The sequence below is a fragment of the Phasianus colchicus genome, chromosome 1 (assembly GCF_987193195.1).
Source record: "Phasianus colchicus chromosome 1, bPhaCol1.hap1.1, whole genome shotgun sequence".
Classification (NCBI taxonomy): Eukaryota; Metazoa; Chordata; class Aves; order Galliformes; family Phasianidae; genus Phasianus; species Phasianus colchicus.
The window spans coordinates 21,219,302-21,236,858 of NC_143436.1; the positions used below are offsets into that span (position 1 = coordinate 21,219,302).

The window sequence follows — 17,557 nt, forward strand, 5'->3', positions numbered from 1 at the left end:
CAAGAGGCAACTTTTCAAACAACAGCTGCCTAGGCTGGCTGTACTGACCATCTGTTCTGATGCCAGAAGTGCTCATGTCACACTTGCAGAGGTGTGCATGAGTGTGACAGCCCTGCACTGATTTTAATACTACCACAGCTGGCTTCATTTTCCATGGAACAAAAGGAAAAATGAAACTAGGAAGCAGTTTCACTAGTTGTAAGGCATGTAATGCTGTGCTTGATGATTTTGTATTCTTTGCCATTGCTCTGCATTCTGTAATGAAAGCCCCCATGGAAACATTTTTGAGGTAGATAAAGACATTTTTTAGCAGGAGCTAGTTTAGGTATCTGATATTTCAGTGACCTCAATCCATTCTGAGACTGGCACATAGGAAGTCTTGGACCTTCATGTAAACATCCACCTGGATCATAGCTATGCATGGCAGCTTGTCCTGGGGCACCACAGGCATTTGGGAGCCTTTCCCTCAAACAGTGGAAGGCAGCAGCACTACTTGTCTCATCTCACAGCTGCACTGAGCACAGAATCCCACCAGAACAAGTTCCCACAAAGGTCTTCTAAGCCTACATAAAGGCTTCACATTACATTTCAATTCATTTTGTAACTCGTTTGTGTGGTTTTCATGCAAACCATGAAATAATCTTTAAACGCAGGAGAAGCATAGGAGAACTGATACAACATATACACAGTGTAATGTCATAGCCTCTGTCCTAGAGATAGTGAGGACACAAACATGGGACATGACGTTTCTGCACATTTCCTGCTCTCATTAAGATAAATGAGATGATTGAAGAAAGAAGATTTAATTATAATCTACATTTCCACAAAGGAACAGAGGAGGGCTGTGACAGTAGAAGATCATAGTCTAGCAAAACGTGTCCTTTTGCAGAGATACTATGAGGGAGAGGAGATAACTGCCCCAAAATAATGGAAAAAAAACCAACTCTTCTAGCCTCTTTTGTGAAAACCAGAATATCCTCTTCTCAGCTGAATGTCATTCCTGACTTATTCCACCTCTTACTGCTGACTCCCTTCCTTTCCTTCTCACAAAGTACAAAGAATTAATGAGACAGAAGTTAAAATATAGGAGATGATAAAGCTGTAACACATCCTTTATATTTTATAGATTTACAGATTTTATAGACATAATTTTAAATATCAAGATGAGAATAGAGATTAGTTAAACCTCTCAGCTATCACACGCTCTTAGAAATTTGGAAGACCTCACAGATACAGACAGAGCTACTTGCTGCTAAATCCACAGACTAGAACAGCAATAACCCATGGCCATGTTTAGGGTAAAGCAATTAAAGACATAAATTAGGTTCTCCTTCAGAGTGACATTGACAACAAAGCATACATGTAATCTGACTCAAATCATGCTGTCTGTGTCTCTGCATGCCATATTTTGGAATGAAATAAATTATTTTAAAAAAATTAATGCATTCATTCTTCAGCTGCTGCGCATTAATTCCTGCAATTAAGAACACTGGTAGCCTAAACACAGTGATTAAATATTGCACTAACTGTGTGCCTGAAGAACTTGATTTTTACAGTGCTGACTTGTTTTTATTCAGTACTGACACTCAGGAGATATTGTATCTGCTTAATAAGTCGACTGCAACTTCTTTTCTGCTGCAACTTTTCAACTTGACATTGCAAACATCATCTCAAAATAAGACTGTCATTCTTGAGCTATTGTGCTGTTGATTACATAAAGTTTGTAAGGCAAACACAAGTGTTTAACAAGTAAACTTCAAGCAATGCACAAAGTATAAAACAGATCAATGCCAAAAAAATGCACTTACCTGGTATGTAAACTGCACATCACTTGGTGATTGACCTAATTTTCCATTGATGTTAACTTCAATTTGACCTTGTTTAGGTACCTTCATTTCTCCAACTTGACACACAATCCTAATGAGAAACAGTAATCTAAGTTTATCTGATAGCAGTAACAGTACAAGGTACAATGCAAGGTACAATAGTTAGCCCACCTGCTGTCAGCAAAAGCACAAACTTGGCTTTATCCTACATGAAGTATTTGAGCTCTGGCTCAGATTCCCACAACAACCACCCAGGAATATTTTAATCATATCTACATGGAGTAAAACTAAAACTTGAGCACCGTACACAGCAACTACTAAGCCCACTTCTTAGTAGAAGACTCAGATTCAGTCAGAGGGAGGGACAAACGGTATGACCCTACACAAAGTTTTCCCATCATCTGGTGATGTTAAAAAACCCAGTGACACCCCACATAGGCCTTGATGCAAGAATCAGCTATCTTGTAACTTTGTGTATTGTAAGCTGCTAATGCTTTTGTTGTGAATCCTGCTATCTCCCAGCTTTAAGCTACTGCATTTTCACACCTACGATCAAAATCCCTTTAGAATTACTGTTCTCTGAAAATAAATCCTCAGATAACCCACGCAAAATCAGAGGTCAAGGAACAGTGGAGGAGAATACATCCTGCGTTAACCCTCACTGCTGCTAGGGAGAGCTGCTATGTTTAGATTGCTGTTTCCAACAGGTGACATGCAGAATAAAAGCATGAAAATGCAGCAAGGATTTGACACTCTCAAAAGGTGGGACAAATGCTTAGTGGTGGGCTGATAATTCAGATAGATAAGGATGCATACAGTGTTTGCAGCCTGCGCAGGCAGCTTCACACGGGACACACCCTAAGAATCATTGTTCATTTCCTTCATTTTTTCTCTACTTGGATTATTGTTCCTCTGTAAGCAGAGCACAACTGCTTTAAAAAAAAAAAAAAAAAAAAAAACCAAACAGAAAAAAAAACCAAACCCACAACCCAACTCCCAAATTACTGAGTACAACGTACTTAAATTAGGACTTATAATAAAAGGATTGTCAAGTTTCCTTGCAGACTGCTCCAGAATTTTCTGCCTGGGTACTGGCAAGTGGACAAAATTCTCTAAATTCTTGCATGTCCTGGCATGTGTATGGCTGCCTGAGTCTGTTCCTCATCATCTCTACTGTATTCTTGGAAGTTGTATCTCCATGTCAGGCAGAAAACAGGAAACAGTGCCTTCGGAAGAATGTCTACCATATGTCAAGCTAAGGAAAGCAGTCGGGTGCTGGGGCTTGGGGGTGAACAGGGAGCCGGCAGTGGGATGAGAAGGGATTTTAATTGAGCAAAGCTCCCTCCCAGCCCAAGCACTGGCACGGCCTCCCTCCCCCCGTCACAAATGGAACACTATAAAGGAGAACAGACTTCTCTGAGCTGACAAAGAAATACCACAGCAGAGCCAGCGAGCAGCATTCAGTGCCTTAAAACTTGCTGCCCTCCTACCCATGGGAGGAACCAGCTCCAAAAAATGAATAGCTTGTTGCTGCAGGAAGGATGGAGAAGCAAGACTCAGTGCTTCTTTATCTTTTTTTTCTTTTCTTTTCCTTTCTAAATTAAGAATAAATAAAGTAATGATTAAACAAAAGAATGGAAGAAGATAAAGATGCAAAATTATAGATATCCATTCAAACATTTTGAATAGCTTCTTTTTCAAGGCTTCCCTAATGGAGAACATCCTTCAAAACCTCCTAATTTGTTGGTAAATTACATTATGCAAGTTGCATTTGTTCTCGCCCATTACCACACTGGCAGAGCTTAGGAAACCAGTAATGTTGCTACGATACAAGGAACCAGTCATCTCAGTTTTGGCTCCTTTCCACATATTTAAAAATACCAAAAAGCTTTAGAGAAAGCCAAGAGGCTGTGGAAATTCTTGTAAGGCTACATTGGGATTCAGTGCAGCTTTTGCAAACACTGGAAATAGGGAATGGGGAAAGATGGCTGAAAGAGAGTTTTCAGAATTTTGTGGATAGTGATGCGTGTGTAAACGGGAGTGATGGTAACGGATTTGGGAAGCAGTAGGAGACACAGAGCTTTACAGATATTCTTAGGTCCTTGGGGCCTGGGAAGCTGCTAAATGCCTGATCCACAAACTGACTAAAGCCATAGGTTTTTCAAAAGCTAAAAAAAAAATAAAATAAATAAACTGAAATCTCTTAGGCATCTTCAATATCTCTTTCAAAACATGCCACAGAAATAGCAAAAAGTTATTGTACTACACTTCAAAATAATCAAGGAGAGAGAAAGCCAAGGTTTCAAATGCAGTTTGAAATGCATTTCAATGAAAGAAAAATCACACTGCTTAAAATGTTGTTACTAATAACATGAGGACTACACCAAAAGTAATGTCTCCTGTTTTATTATGTTGGCTCATGATGTCATAGGCAGATGTTGATGGTATGGCTGTAGAGGCTGAACTTTCCCACCAATATTCCATTACATGTTGTTGCCATATAATGACAGATGGCAGCAGAGGGGCAGTCTGACAAATGGTGTCTGACATGGAAGTGTGCGTGAAGCAAAGGTTCTGAGTTCCTCCGTGTAGAAAAAATGGCACCCGTTGACATTCACTGTTGCTTGTTGAATGTTTATGGAGACCAAACAGAGGGTGTGAGCACAGTGAGTGGTAAGTGGTGCATTTCAGCAGCGGTGACAACAGTGGGTCACCTCCAGTGCTGCAGATTTTTACAAGTGCAGCATGCAAGCTTTTATTCACTGCTGGTGAAAACTCACAGCTAGTGGTGATGACTATGTTGGAAAATAGAGTGTTTTGTATCTCAGAATTATCTCTATCAAGTAGTGTTATTGTGCTTTCCATATCTGCTGTAGTTTCCACGGAAATAAATAGGAGGCATTACTTTTGGAATGACCTTCATATTACTACTGAACTTTTATGCTATGCTTTCAATCAGCTACTATCAAAAGAGTATTTCCCTCTTGAAATTAGATGCTTGATATAATCTGCAGTATGCATCTAGACACCTAGAAGAACTTAGTCACCTTGTTTTTACTTTTTGGCACTGCTTAAGAGTCTGACAAGTAATCAACAAAGCATCTACCAACCTGCTTAGGCAACCCAGCACCCATAGATTTGCTGGCTCTGTGATGAAACTGAGTCATCTAAAGTTAACCCAAACCTCAAGGCTCCCTCCCTGCCCCCAGGAGAGAACCTCTGTGGCTGGACTGTTATAAAAAGAATTAAGCTTCCTCTTGCTTTGCTGACTTTCCCATTGGCTGTTCTGTGGTTGAGACTTCCCAACAATTTTAATAATAGATGCACACCTATCATGCCTTTAATTTAAATGCTCATAAATAGTTTCGAGACATCTGCAGTAATAGTTTATGAAAGCTTTCCAAACAAATAAAAAAAAGTCAATGAATCAGAAGCAGGACGGTAACATGCTATCACACTAAATTTGTTACTGTACTGGAATCTGTAACAATTTTAAATAATAACTCTGACATGTTACTATGAAACATTGCACTTGTACTGTACCAGTTCTATCTATTATTGGTCATTTCTAATAATTACAGTAATGTCGTCTTCTTGTAAGGATGCACAGAAGTTCATTTTTAAATTTTTTTGCCTAAAATGTTGTGCAAAATATACAGTGATTACCTTGTGGAAACAGAGTAGAATTCCTCCTTGAAAATACATTCCTTGTCTGCCACCGTTATATTTTTTACATCTTCTGCTTTTATTCCCAAATTAGATCCCATTATGGTCAAAAGAATTCCACCATCCAGTGGTCCAGTCTTTGGCTCAATCTGTGTTTATATGAGGGAAAGTAAATAAATAAATATTTCAGTGACCATACGCCATAAGCAAGTCTGAGCACAGGCAGGTGGCTGCTGCTGACTGCTGTCTAGTCCAGCTCCAGAAACACCTGCTCCATTTTCCAATATTCCATATTACTAAGACTGGATCCTTCATCCATGGCCATCCCTTTGCACTCAGTGCATAAATAAAGTAGCTGAAAAAGGACTCGGCAGTGTCTGTAGCTGTTTCCAAATATTTTGTTCAAACTTGAACCTAAAAAAAGCTTTGAATGAAATATCCCCATTATGACTCAGTGTCTGCCATATCATTATGGCATTTTGTGATGGCTGGGATATGTTCTTATCAAATGGTGTGTGTGGATTTCAAAGTACCGATGCCACTGTCATGGTAATTTAGATGTGCTCAGTTGAAGTACCTAGAATGTGTTCTAGGGAGCGATGCCCAGAAACACAGCATTTGGCTTGTAACTGAAAACGCAACTGTTGGAAGTAAAGGAGAGTTTATTGCTTATTGCTTTGGCTGCTGGTTCACCAGGTGGAACAAAGCTCACTAAGGGCTGCACATCTGGACTCTCCAACTTCTCACATTCAAATATGACAGCCTCAGGATGCATCAGGTTTCAGTAAAAGTTTGCTTAGATGCTTTCTGATGAAAAACAATGCACTGGTAAGGAGAAAAAAAAAAGCAATCTTACGCGAGTAATTTCTGGATAAGGACACGTGTTGGTGGGAGGAGCACGACACAGCTTCTCATACACACACTTGCTTGGCTTGCCATCCTCTTCACACCAGACACACTTGTAGTCTTCATGGGCGGCAAGACACAAACTGCAGTCACTGCGTCCATAGGAGCAATTGTACAGGGTGACTGAAATAGAGATGGTAAATGTACTTAGACACTACCCTAAAAAAATCCAAAGCCCCCCATTGCTCAGCTCAGTCCTGTGAAGAAGGTGCACACTGTGAATTCTGCTGGAAGAAAACCTTGTTTATTGCTGGACAGAAAACCCTCACAACTACTCACATGCAGAGTCCAAAATATATGATCAAGAAGAACCCAAACAGTTTTGGTCATTCAGGCTTTGTCAAAGCACTTAAGCACAAAGTCTTTTCTTTGAGCATCCTCAGTGAACCTGGCTATATGGTAGCTCAAAGACCAGCTCCGAAAGCAGGTCCTGATAGAGCAGCCAGAGACTGAAGGCCACAAACTCCCATGGTGTCACTGGGACAAACACAGCTGGCATAGGACCAGACAGTTGTGTATTTATAAGAAGAGATCCACCCTTGTTAACTGCTTCCAGGACATTTGGGCCTTTCCAAAATCATCATGAAAGCCTCAATGAAATATAAGGTAAACACTTAATGAAATGTTATCCTTTGTCCTAGTTTTACCTCCCTTCTTCTCCATTGTCTTGCTTTTGTCTCTCTTTGCCTGGAGTTGCTACTCTGACACATGCCTTATTCCTTCTGCAGTGGGGTTTAATCCCAGTTCTTCTGAACCAGGAGATCAGGTCTGACAGTCATGTACTGGTGAACCAAGCACCAGTCTGCCCCAGACACTAAGCTTATTTTGGCACCTGTCCATCTCTAGTATGATGCAGTCACTGAACAAAACCAGTTTTTCCAAATGGATGCAAAGATTTGAGATGTAGCTGGTGGTTCAGCACCATAAGAAAAGCCTGGCTTTGCGAAAAACATTTGGAGATGCACTTGAGAGCCAGCCCAGAAGAAACAGACTGAAGAGATGCCACACATTTCTGTGGGGAAAGCATGCATGTGGCACGGATTATTCAGCACATGACTGCTGTGCTTCCCTGAGCAGGTGAACTGGTTATCACAAAGAGGGGAGCTTCTTGATCTTTCCTTTTATGCTTTCCCTTCATCCCTGCTTATCCCATCCTTTCTTATGCCTACCCTTTGGCTGCCCTATTTTTCTGGCCATGCAGCTTCACCCTCTGTCACCAAGGCTCTGGCACCTGTTGAGTTTTTTTGTAAATCAGCTTAACCTAGCAGAGGAGCAGAAAACTATCCAGGTTTCCTCCTGTGCTCTTTCAAGTGTTAAATGTGCGCACAGATGGGAGTGGGGAGTACATGACAGAGAATCAGCATCTCCCCTTCCCAGTGGCCATTAGCTGTTTAAGCTCATTAAGTCTCAAGAAATGGTACACTTAGTGACATTGGTTTTTTTCCCCAAGGAGGTGCACCCTTAAAGATGCAGTAAACAAACTGACATACACAGAGGATACCAGTGGGCAAGAGAGACTGGGATAATCCCTTGGAGATGGCAAAAGCCTTCAGAGATGGCCATTTAAAGAAGGCTTTTACTCTCAGAGTAGCAGGACTTCAGAAAGGACACCAGCAAACCCAACCTCCAGTCACTGATGTTTCAATGCGTGTGATGTCCTCCTAGATAACAGCAGAAGCAGCAGCAGTTTTTAACATCTAATTCCAAGAGGCTGCCATGTCAGATTCCTACTGAAATGAAGAAGTAAAATGAGAACGCTAGTTTTCCATTATTTTCCAGCAGTGTCCTTATTCCTACTGCTAGGTCTGAACAATTATTGCAGATATCTAAAATATCACTGCAGTCTCTCTACCATTTGTATGAGAGCATGCAACCTCATAAGGGCAGACTTTCTCTAAATGCTGCATATTAAAAAAAAAACAAACAATAACTGTGTTTAGTCTCACAGCTATAGTCTCTATGAGAATAACACATTTTTATTCTTTCCATTACAGTGAAGAGTTAATGCAACAATGAAGGCTGCTTTTAACCTTTCTTATATCTATTCAGCATATTCACTTGATATCAAGCAGCTCTGCCAGGACGCACTCAGATGAGATCCTTGGATGTGTATGCAAAGACTTTGACATTAGTAACAATGAATTGATGAGAAAAAACATGCATTTGATTCAGCCTCTCTCTTGAATTTACAAGGAAGGGTTGAGTGCAAAGTAGCAGCAGCACCATTTGCTTCATACATTGAGTGCATCAGTGTGGAATCATTGCGTTAACAAATAGAAGCCAGGCAAGAATTTTCAGTGATTAGTGTTAAGTCTTCACTCTATATGTTGAATGTGAAGGTAGAGATGGGGAAAAAGCACCAGACTGACAGCTCTACTATGTTGACTTTGTGCTACAGACAGAAGAAACAGCACAGTCAGCAGTAAGGAAGTTTCCTCATGGCCAGGCACTAGCTTGCTTCCTTCATGCAGCCCTCAGAAAGGCTGCTACAGCATAGGAACCTGAGCAGCTAATATTGGTAAACAAATCTTCCCTATGCCTTCCTAAACCCCACATTACCCACCAACACCAACGCGTGGCCATCTGGCAGAGCAGGGCAGTATGCCTACAGCATCACTTTGTTGTGTTTCTTTGGCTGGAGAGAGATTTTTGTCCCATCTCCCCGTAAACAATGTTAGTGCTGCAGTGTCTTGACATCCCTCACATCCCATTGCATAAATGCATCCGAGAAAGCTATGGCCTTAAAGCATTAAACACTCCCCTTGTTCACTGATCAGCTCATTAAATGTACCAGCAGCAAGCCACTCATTAGATTCAGACTCTTATCCATCACCTTGAGATCCCGGCTGTGAAATCATTGATAAAAAGGACAAAGGATAAAAGAGCTATATTGGATTTCGTACTGTTCAGCACCCCTGATGGCACAAGATGTAAAAGCGCTGTCGTAACTTAGTATTCGCTAAGTGTCATACAAAGGAAGGTGCTTTGACTGGCAGGTTCAAAGGTGCTTCTCAGCAGCAATCATATACCCAAAGTCAATTCTTTTCAAGATGCATAAAAAATATGATGCTCTGGATTTCATCCGGCCAGGAAATTTTAAAGCAAGAGAGAAGTTGGATACAAAAATCCTTTATAATAAAAAGAGATGAGACATTCGTTGATAATTTTTCAATTCCTCTCTTGCAAGGATTCTATATTTTGATTTGAATGATAACCTTTCTTTAATAATTTAGCTACTGCCTTTATTCTATGGTTTTGTTTTTCTTTTTTTCCCAGACTGGGAAAAAGATGTTGGGAACATTTGGTCAAAATTCTGCAATTTTAAACACCATGGTCTTTAGAATGGAAATGAAGACACTGAGACTGCAGCATGACTTCCCCATAATGTGCATCCCAGGTCCTCTTTTAAGTGTTTTCATCACTGCATACAAAGCCATAGGGAAAATCTGAAAACATACTTCTGTGCTGCCAATGTGACAGGGGATCAATTTAAGTATTGTTCAGATGAAAAAATATAGTCTTCAGATTTAATCTGTAGAGAAAATTACTTGGGGGTAGTGTCAGTTTTCCCATTGCTGACTCCTCACACAAGAAGTAATAAGAGTGTTGCTCTGCTGTTTTTCCAAGATCATGCCCTAAAACATTGGTCCAAAGACATTCCAGGCAGGTCCCAGCAGGTACTGCTCCACTGATTTTAATGGAGCATTCTCACCTCAGCTCCAGACTAAACCCACAAACATAACTGCTGTAGGTTGAAAGAAGGAAAAATAAAGTAATAAGCAATCTGTATCAGAGACCAAGTCTTTATTTGTGCTATATACTAAATAAACTTTTTTGTTGTTGCCATAGAAATAAATGAATAAAGTGATGAGATGGAAGCACACGGAGTGTTTATGCATCTTCCTGACTGCCAGCAGACACAAAGGCTGCCGAGTCTGCTGCTCAGGAGCTGAGACAGCTGCAGGTGTAGACTTCAGGTGAAGCCCAGACGAGTGGCAGTAAGGAAAACCGCCCCTCTGTTAATGGGGGGAGAAAGTTCATTGCAGCTTTTGGAGGCTGGGGAGGAAAATGGCCGTTTAGAAAAGAAGCCACTAAAGTATGCTTGAACTGTGAAGTTTTGCTTAGGATTGTCTTTCAGAGCAACTTCAAACTTGAGAATCCTGGCAACATCTTTAAAATGGCTTTTAATATATAAAACACTGATATTTAATTCATGAATTTAGTATTAATAACTTTTGATCTGTCAGATTTGATTATTTCACCATTAAAGCCAATAAAACCTGGAAATGTAACATTCTTATCCACAAATCCAAAACTATAAAAAGATTCCTGTTTACTGTAATTAACCGCCCCCAACCCCCATATTTTGTACTTACCCATCAGTTTGCTGTCAATCTTAACCTTGTCTGTTCTTATGGATAATTTAAGTTTTAAGGTTTCATTTGCACTATAGGAGAACTGAAAAAGATGATATTATGGAGATATTAATTTTACAAAGCAAATTTCATACCTTCTGTGATGCTTAATAGTCAGAGCTGCGAAGGTTTTAGAAGCTATCCAAAACCATATGGTCTTTCTTTTTTCACCTTGGCCCAATATATTTATGGAAAAAATGTTTTAATGAGCCTAATCCTTCACATTCAGAATTTTCAAGTACCAAGGGAGAGCAATATCTGAATGCCTACTTTTCATTAATTTAATTTACGTTGGGTTGTAAGTATCCAAGCAGTGAGGGTACTGTTCGGTGTCAGTAAATATAGCTGCGGACCCTGCTGGGCTCTCCCTTCCCACACCATCTGGTCCCATTATTTCTGTGGCCACGGCAGGCTTGCACCACACAGAGAGGAAACCTCTTGCATCTTTTGCAGCGCAGCCCCCTCATTATAGGCAAGGCACATGGTTTACATGCTCCAAGACACGGGCTTCTGCTGAGGCTTAAAGACAGCAGCAATAACAACAGGTGGGAGAGAAAAACAGCAAAGAAAATATAATGACTTCATAAAGGAAATTATTTGTACTCGACTCAAAATGCTGCATAAATGTTAATTAGTTCTCAAAACCACTCTCTCAGCAAGCTGATAAGGTTAAAGTCAGCGTAACATTTGTGAGTTTAGCTTTGAACTCAGTAGACTTTTTTTGAATACTATTTTCTTTCTCTGTAAAATAAACCAGAGAGAAAGATGCATGGACATTAAGTAAGCCAAACAACGGCATACTGTTACCATTCCATTTTTTACAGATGTAAAATCTGCACTATGGGAAAGATAATTAATTGGTGTGTGGAGAGGGAGAGCTCTGAAATTCTCATCTTTTATCTCAATGGTTTCACCAGATTGCATTAAAAGTGGAGAATAAAAGAGTAATGGCCTCAGATTCCTCCAGGGGCGATACAATGAACCCATCGATTCAGAAATATAGAAAAATGATCCAGGACTTTAAGGGGAGACCCTGGGAACTCTGAGCCAAAGCTCCTGCTTTTGGCTGCTACTACCAAAGGAGAATCTCCAACACTGATGATCTTCTTTTCTGAGGGAAACCAGTGCAACATACTTCAAGACACACACATACTGAAACCGAAAACAGCATATATTTGGTAAGCAAATCATATTTTTGCATTTACCTCTTTACTCATGAATGAAAATCTTCCTTCCTCTGCTGCCTCAACAGGAGCTTCAAATTCAAATTGGCTGTTTCCAACCACAAATTTTTCATCCTGTGGAAGAGAGAAGTTCAGCTTTCAGTTTTTACAGCAGTAACATACCACCAGGCAATATATTGTCCAGCACTGGAAGTGATAAGATCAGGTGGAAAAAGCTAACCAGTTGAAGTCATCACCTGAAAGCCAAGCCAGTGAAAAGTCCAGCCAGTGCAATCTGCTGCCATCTGCACCCCTCCAGCATTCCCTTAAGGTGCAAGCATGGAGAAACTCAGATAAAGCAACAACTTATCTAGCACTCAGTTTCAGAGAGCATGAAGGAAAAGCCAAGACACGTGAAAGCTGGATGGCTTCACACATCAGATGTGTCATTAGTGGAGCTGCTTGAGTTCTGCCTTTAAGGTTTTCTCTGTGGGATTACAGGCAGAGGAGGAAGGCAGGAATTAGACAGCAAATGGGAACGAACATCCCTCAGACTTTGCTGGCTTTGTTTTTACTGCTTCACCAAGACTCCAGCTGTGTTCTCACAAGACAGTCTTTGATGGTAGCACCACTTTAAGAGTATTCCTGCCTCCTACAAGCTTTCTTCCCCTCTCTTCACCCTGTATCTCAAAAAAGCCACTGATTCCTTCCCCTAGGCTGCAGCACCTGAGCAGCACTGGCACAACTCTCAGCATCATTGTTCTCAAACAAGGGACTGAGCCAACTAAAAAGCAAACCATGGCACTATTCCTGTGCTGGGTCAGCCTCCCATCCTGGCCCAGAGCACAGCTGCCTGTATAGCTTTGCCAGAATAACCAGATTAAGAAACAAATGGCAAGGATGTTTTTAGAAAGTGTTATTGGTGAAGACCAACAGAGACCACAGGAATACAAGACCACCTTCATCCCTAATGCTTTTTAGGCCCCACTTTCAATCGCATCTCAGAGCACTTCAAAAAAATACTCAGTAACTTGATCTCTCTTTCCTGCTCTGAGGGTTACTAAGTCTGCTACTGATCAAAACCTTGTATATGAGGATAATAAATATATCTTTAATGCTGCATCACTGGCAGCTCACAGATCAGGTTTATCTAAGTAGTGCAGTGGAAGCCTTTCTTATTGCCCCTTTGCTGTGATATGTTGGGCAGTGGACAGAAGAGCCCACCAAGGTTTGGGGCTGAGGAGTAGCATGTGCTCAGCTAGGTGAAGGGCCTGCCTCCAGACTCTCAGAGGTTTACGTACAGAGGGATACAGACCTTTTACTTCTTCCTTCTCAGAACCTGCATACAGAAAACAAGCTGCTGAGCTCACAAGGATCTTTCCTGCAATTTTTAGAGCCCATTCTGTTTCACATCTTCCAAGCATTAAATCACCTTACAAATCTCTTTTTTGAAGAATGATGCCCCACTGTCCCTGTTTTACATTTCAAAAGTGGTCAAATTCTGCTGCTGCTGTAGAAACTTTCCTGCATGTTTAACAGGCTGTGCTGGGAGAGGAGGGGACCTCGGTGTGCATGATGGCTGCCAGCTGGAGAGAACTGAAATTGGGCTGCCACGCTGGGCTCTACAGCAGAAGGCTCAGAGCTCTACTCAGCAGCCTGGATATAGAAGAGATAACAAACACCAAGAAGTGATTTATACATCAGGCACTCATGACAAAGACAAATCCAAATGGGAAGTTACTTATAACTAAAATCTTGGAGGGCTAATATGGTTATCTTGTTGCTATACATCTGTCTCTCCTACCATGCCAATCTTCCAAGGATTCAGCTGAAGAACATCTCTTAGAAGTTGCACGCAATAAACTGATCAGTGTTAAACTTCTCTTCAGTGCCTTTCTGAGCTGCTTGCTCTGAATGTGGCTATTCCCAAGAGCAAAAGGACAGCTTGGATTTACTTCTGCTTCCTACTGAAATTCTTTTAGAGGAAGGAGGGTCAGAAAAATAGTCAACAGCTTCTCATCTTTTAGTCTATTTGCTTCCAGCAAAGGCTCTCACAAGGAGATTTATTCATTGCAGTACAAGTGTTACCAAGTTAAGAGGATTATACAAAAATTGTGGACTTATTCTTCTACCCCGACCTAAACCACCAATCTGTATTCATGGAGATGCTTAGATGAATGATGCTGCCTAGTGCACTTTATCATTATTAGTATAATAATATACTGTGGCTGTGCATGCTCTTTTAAACAAAGCACAGATTAAACTACGATAACAGAGCTCGTTGTTCAAAGTAACAACAGAACATTTATTTTTGCTAGTCACAATTTTCTAAACAATAATGTAGGCAAATAAAATAAGAAAAATGAATATATACCAATATTCTAATCAATAAAGTCCTTAAATGGGTTCACGGCTGTATGACTGCCACCTGTAATGCCCAGGACATCCTATGACAAAATTATTCTGTGTGAGAAGCCACATTCTAATTTGCACTTGGGCTGAGTGCCAATGTCTAAGAGATCTGTCCATATGTTTCTCCTGAGCCACCCTGTCTTCCATGAGAGGTTACCCCATGTTGAGTGTAGGTTATGCTATTACTCAAAATAACTTTCAGTAATCAAACTTACTGCTTCGGGTACGGTCACATAGGAATGAGTGCCTCCAAAATTACAACTATTTCATTTATTTGTGTATTTTCATATGTTTTTAGAGCTCTGTGCATACAGATGTAAAGCACTGTGTGTGCTTGTTCAACGTCTGGCACTGAAGGAATTATAATTCTGCTGTAAAAATGCACCTCTGTACTGGGATACACGAGCTACTCCCATGACAGAGGTGTTTTCACTAATCTCTCACCTAAGAAAAACTATTCTGACATCACTTGACACGCATTTTTCGCCACTGTCCTCAAACTAGGGCCTATACATTCATCTGACTTCTCAGAGAGACTTGAGTTCCGCACAGGCCCTTCCGGATCCCAGTTAAATAAATGCATGCTGGTCTGTTCTGTAGGCAAACTGTTAAATATTGCTACACTATGACAAAGCATTCAAAACTACTGTGTGTGTTTGGCTCTGTTAAATGTAATTGATACCACTAAAAAAAAGGGAGGAGGCATTATTTTTTTCTTTCCTCTACTAGCAATAGTTCAGAAAGATTGAGGTGTTTATTCACAGAATGATAAACAAGGTGAATGAGATTAGCATAGCAGGTTCCTTCTGCTGTTTCTCTTCCTTGGAGGAAAAGAGCCCTCCAAAAGGTAAATTTGGTACATCCAGATTATGCATCTGCCCTGAATTTGTTGTTAAGAGAGAATGGACTCTTCCACTTACGTCAAGGGATCAGAGAAAGCTTTCCCTCTTCTGCAGAAATCAGTTTGTTTCTCCTCAATGTTGGTTCAGCTTCTCACAATGCTTAACAACAGAACCTGGAGTGAATTTTCTACAGTGTGTTTCCATTTTTTATTTAAATGCTGCAGCAAAGTGTTGTGAGAAGGTTGCGGGGCGACCTCATTGCAGCCTTTCAATATCTGAAGGGAACTTACTCCCAGGAGGGGAGTAAACTCTTCATAAGGGCTGATAATAGCAGGACACGGGGAAATGGTTTTAAGTTGAAAGAGGGAAGATTTGGGTTGGATGTTAGGGGGAAGTTTTTTACTAGGAGGGTGGTTGGGTCCTGGAACAGGCTGCCCAGGGATGTTGTTGATGCCCCGTCCTTGGAGGTGTTCAGGACCAGGTTGGACGAGGCTCTGGGCAACCTGATCTAGTAAAGGTGTATGTTTGGTGGCCCTGCTAGGCAGGGGGGTTGGAACTACATGATCCTTGAGGTCCCCTCCAACCCAGGTCATTCTGTGATTCTGTGATTCTGTGATTCTGTGTCCCACTTCTTGCAAGCAACCTGAGTCAGGTCAGATTCATTTCACCCACTCAGAATCCTGCCAGTGACCAGTGGCAGCCATCACAGAAAACAGATAAAATCCACTTTTTTTTTTTCTTTTTTTTTTCCCTGTACATTTATTTTAATATCTTTGGGCAAAAATATTTACTTTTGAACATATGATTGTATAGCATCTTGTACAAACATGGTTTTGATATGATTGTAGCATTTATGGTTTGCCTTCTAACTTTCTCTGACACTTCTTATATTGCTGTTATATTCCTGACCTGTTTACCTTTTTCCTTCCCTTGGCAGGCATAGCAGAATTGATGGAAGGATTTTGTAAGCTATTCAGTACTTCAATTTGGAAAGGTAAAAAGGAAAAAACTCAAAATACATGAATCTCATGTATTACTTGAATGATGGCTTGTGGTTTAAGTAATTGATACAAGCCAGCATATCTACCATTAATTGTATTTAAACAGAGAAACAAACAGCAGAAACTAAGAACAATACTTAAGCTATCACCTAAAGAAGTTTTTAAGCTTTACTTTTATCAGACAAACACTAACTTCTATGCGTTCTGCATACCCAGGTGATAAAACAATTAAAATCTCAGAGTCACACTAGCTGCTTGGTTTTGCAATTGACTTTCTGGAAGGAGGTACTAAGAAAGAGAAATCTTTGCTACAGCTGGGACAATACCTGCTCGTTTGGTTTGATGGTTAAAAAATAATAACAAAAGATGGTTTCCTCCAAACTAAAAATCATGCAATTTCTGAGTTGGTTTTTTTTTTCTTCTGTTTGTTTGTTTGAAAAGTGAAGAGAGAATTAAGCACACCAAATAGTGCTATTTTAGAATACCAAAAAAAAAAAGCATTTAATTAGGAAGTGGTAAGAAAAAAAGCAGACTTCTTAAAATTCCTATGAAAAATAATTCTCAAGGTGTTTCAGGAGGTCCACTTTATGTTCTTTAAAATAAAGTTCATATATACTAGTTACGATATTTTGCCTTGTTGTGATTCTGTCTTTGTGGGATTCCACATTTAGAGACTGTAACCAACGTTATGTCAAATTTAATGTGTAGCTCTTTTCCTTCTTTAACAAGAATTATGAGCAAGAACACCCAGGAAAGCAGAACCTAATGCCTGAAGAGTGGGTGTGGCTGGAATTAAAGTGGAATACAAATGACAGCTAGCTTTGAATTAATCCGCTTACCTGATAATAAGCTAGATGTCTTCCCTCAAAATGCACTGTTGTTCGGTACTCCATAGGTATTATTGAGGGGTTAGGGTTTAGAAACTGTGGGCATTCTTCTTCCTGGGGAGATAAACATTTTATCCATTATTCAAAACAAAAGTCTTATCACAACAAGCTCCAATGGCCTTCGGACAATGGAATGATTGTTCTAAATAACTTTGTGCTTAAAATACAGTGACAGATTTGATTACACCCTTTCAAATTAGACATGCTAAAAATGTCTACAGCATATGTCAAAGCCGTGGGTGATTATCTTTCCCAGCCTTGAAATCTTGTTCCTCCCATTGAAGCAAAGTAAAAGGAACAAAAATATCCTTTCAGGAGTTATTCAGTCACAATGCCCCTCCTCAATCACACCCTTAAATTCCCACCCCCACACTGTCACTATAAAAAAATCTTACACTTCTGGAATTAACTTAAGACTCACTTTTAGATCCCTATTTCA

The 17,557-nt window shown here is 40.3% G+C and overlaps 1 protein-coding gene across 8 annotated transcripts in view; it reads right to left on the reverse strand.

The window, feature by feature from the left end:
- The window catches only part of PLXNB2 (plexin B2), a 250,023-nt gene that overhangs the window by 44,072 nt on the left and 188,394 nt on the right, over positions 1-17,557 (reverse strand). For all 8 annotated transcript variants that reach the window (XM_090136759.1, XM_031614992.2, XM_031614983.2 and 5 more), the window contains 6 exons: positions 17,071-17,172; positions 12,019-12,111; positions 10,775-10,856; positions 6,349-6,521; positions 5,493-5,641; positions 1,809-1,917 (listed from right to left, as the gene is read on the reverse strand). In XM_090136759.1, the coding sequence (XP_089992885.1) occupies positions 1,809-1,917; positions 5,493-5,641; positions 6,349-6,521; positions 10,775-10,856; positions 12,019-12,111; positions 17,071-17,172 (708 nt within the window). The remainder of the gene's footprint in view (positions 1-1,808; positions 1,918-5,492; positions 5,642-6,348; positions 6,522-10,774; positions 10,857-12,018; positions 12,112-17,070; positions 17,173-17,557) is intronic.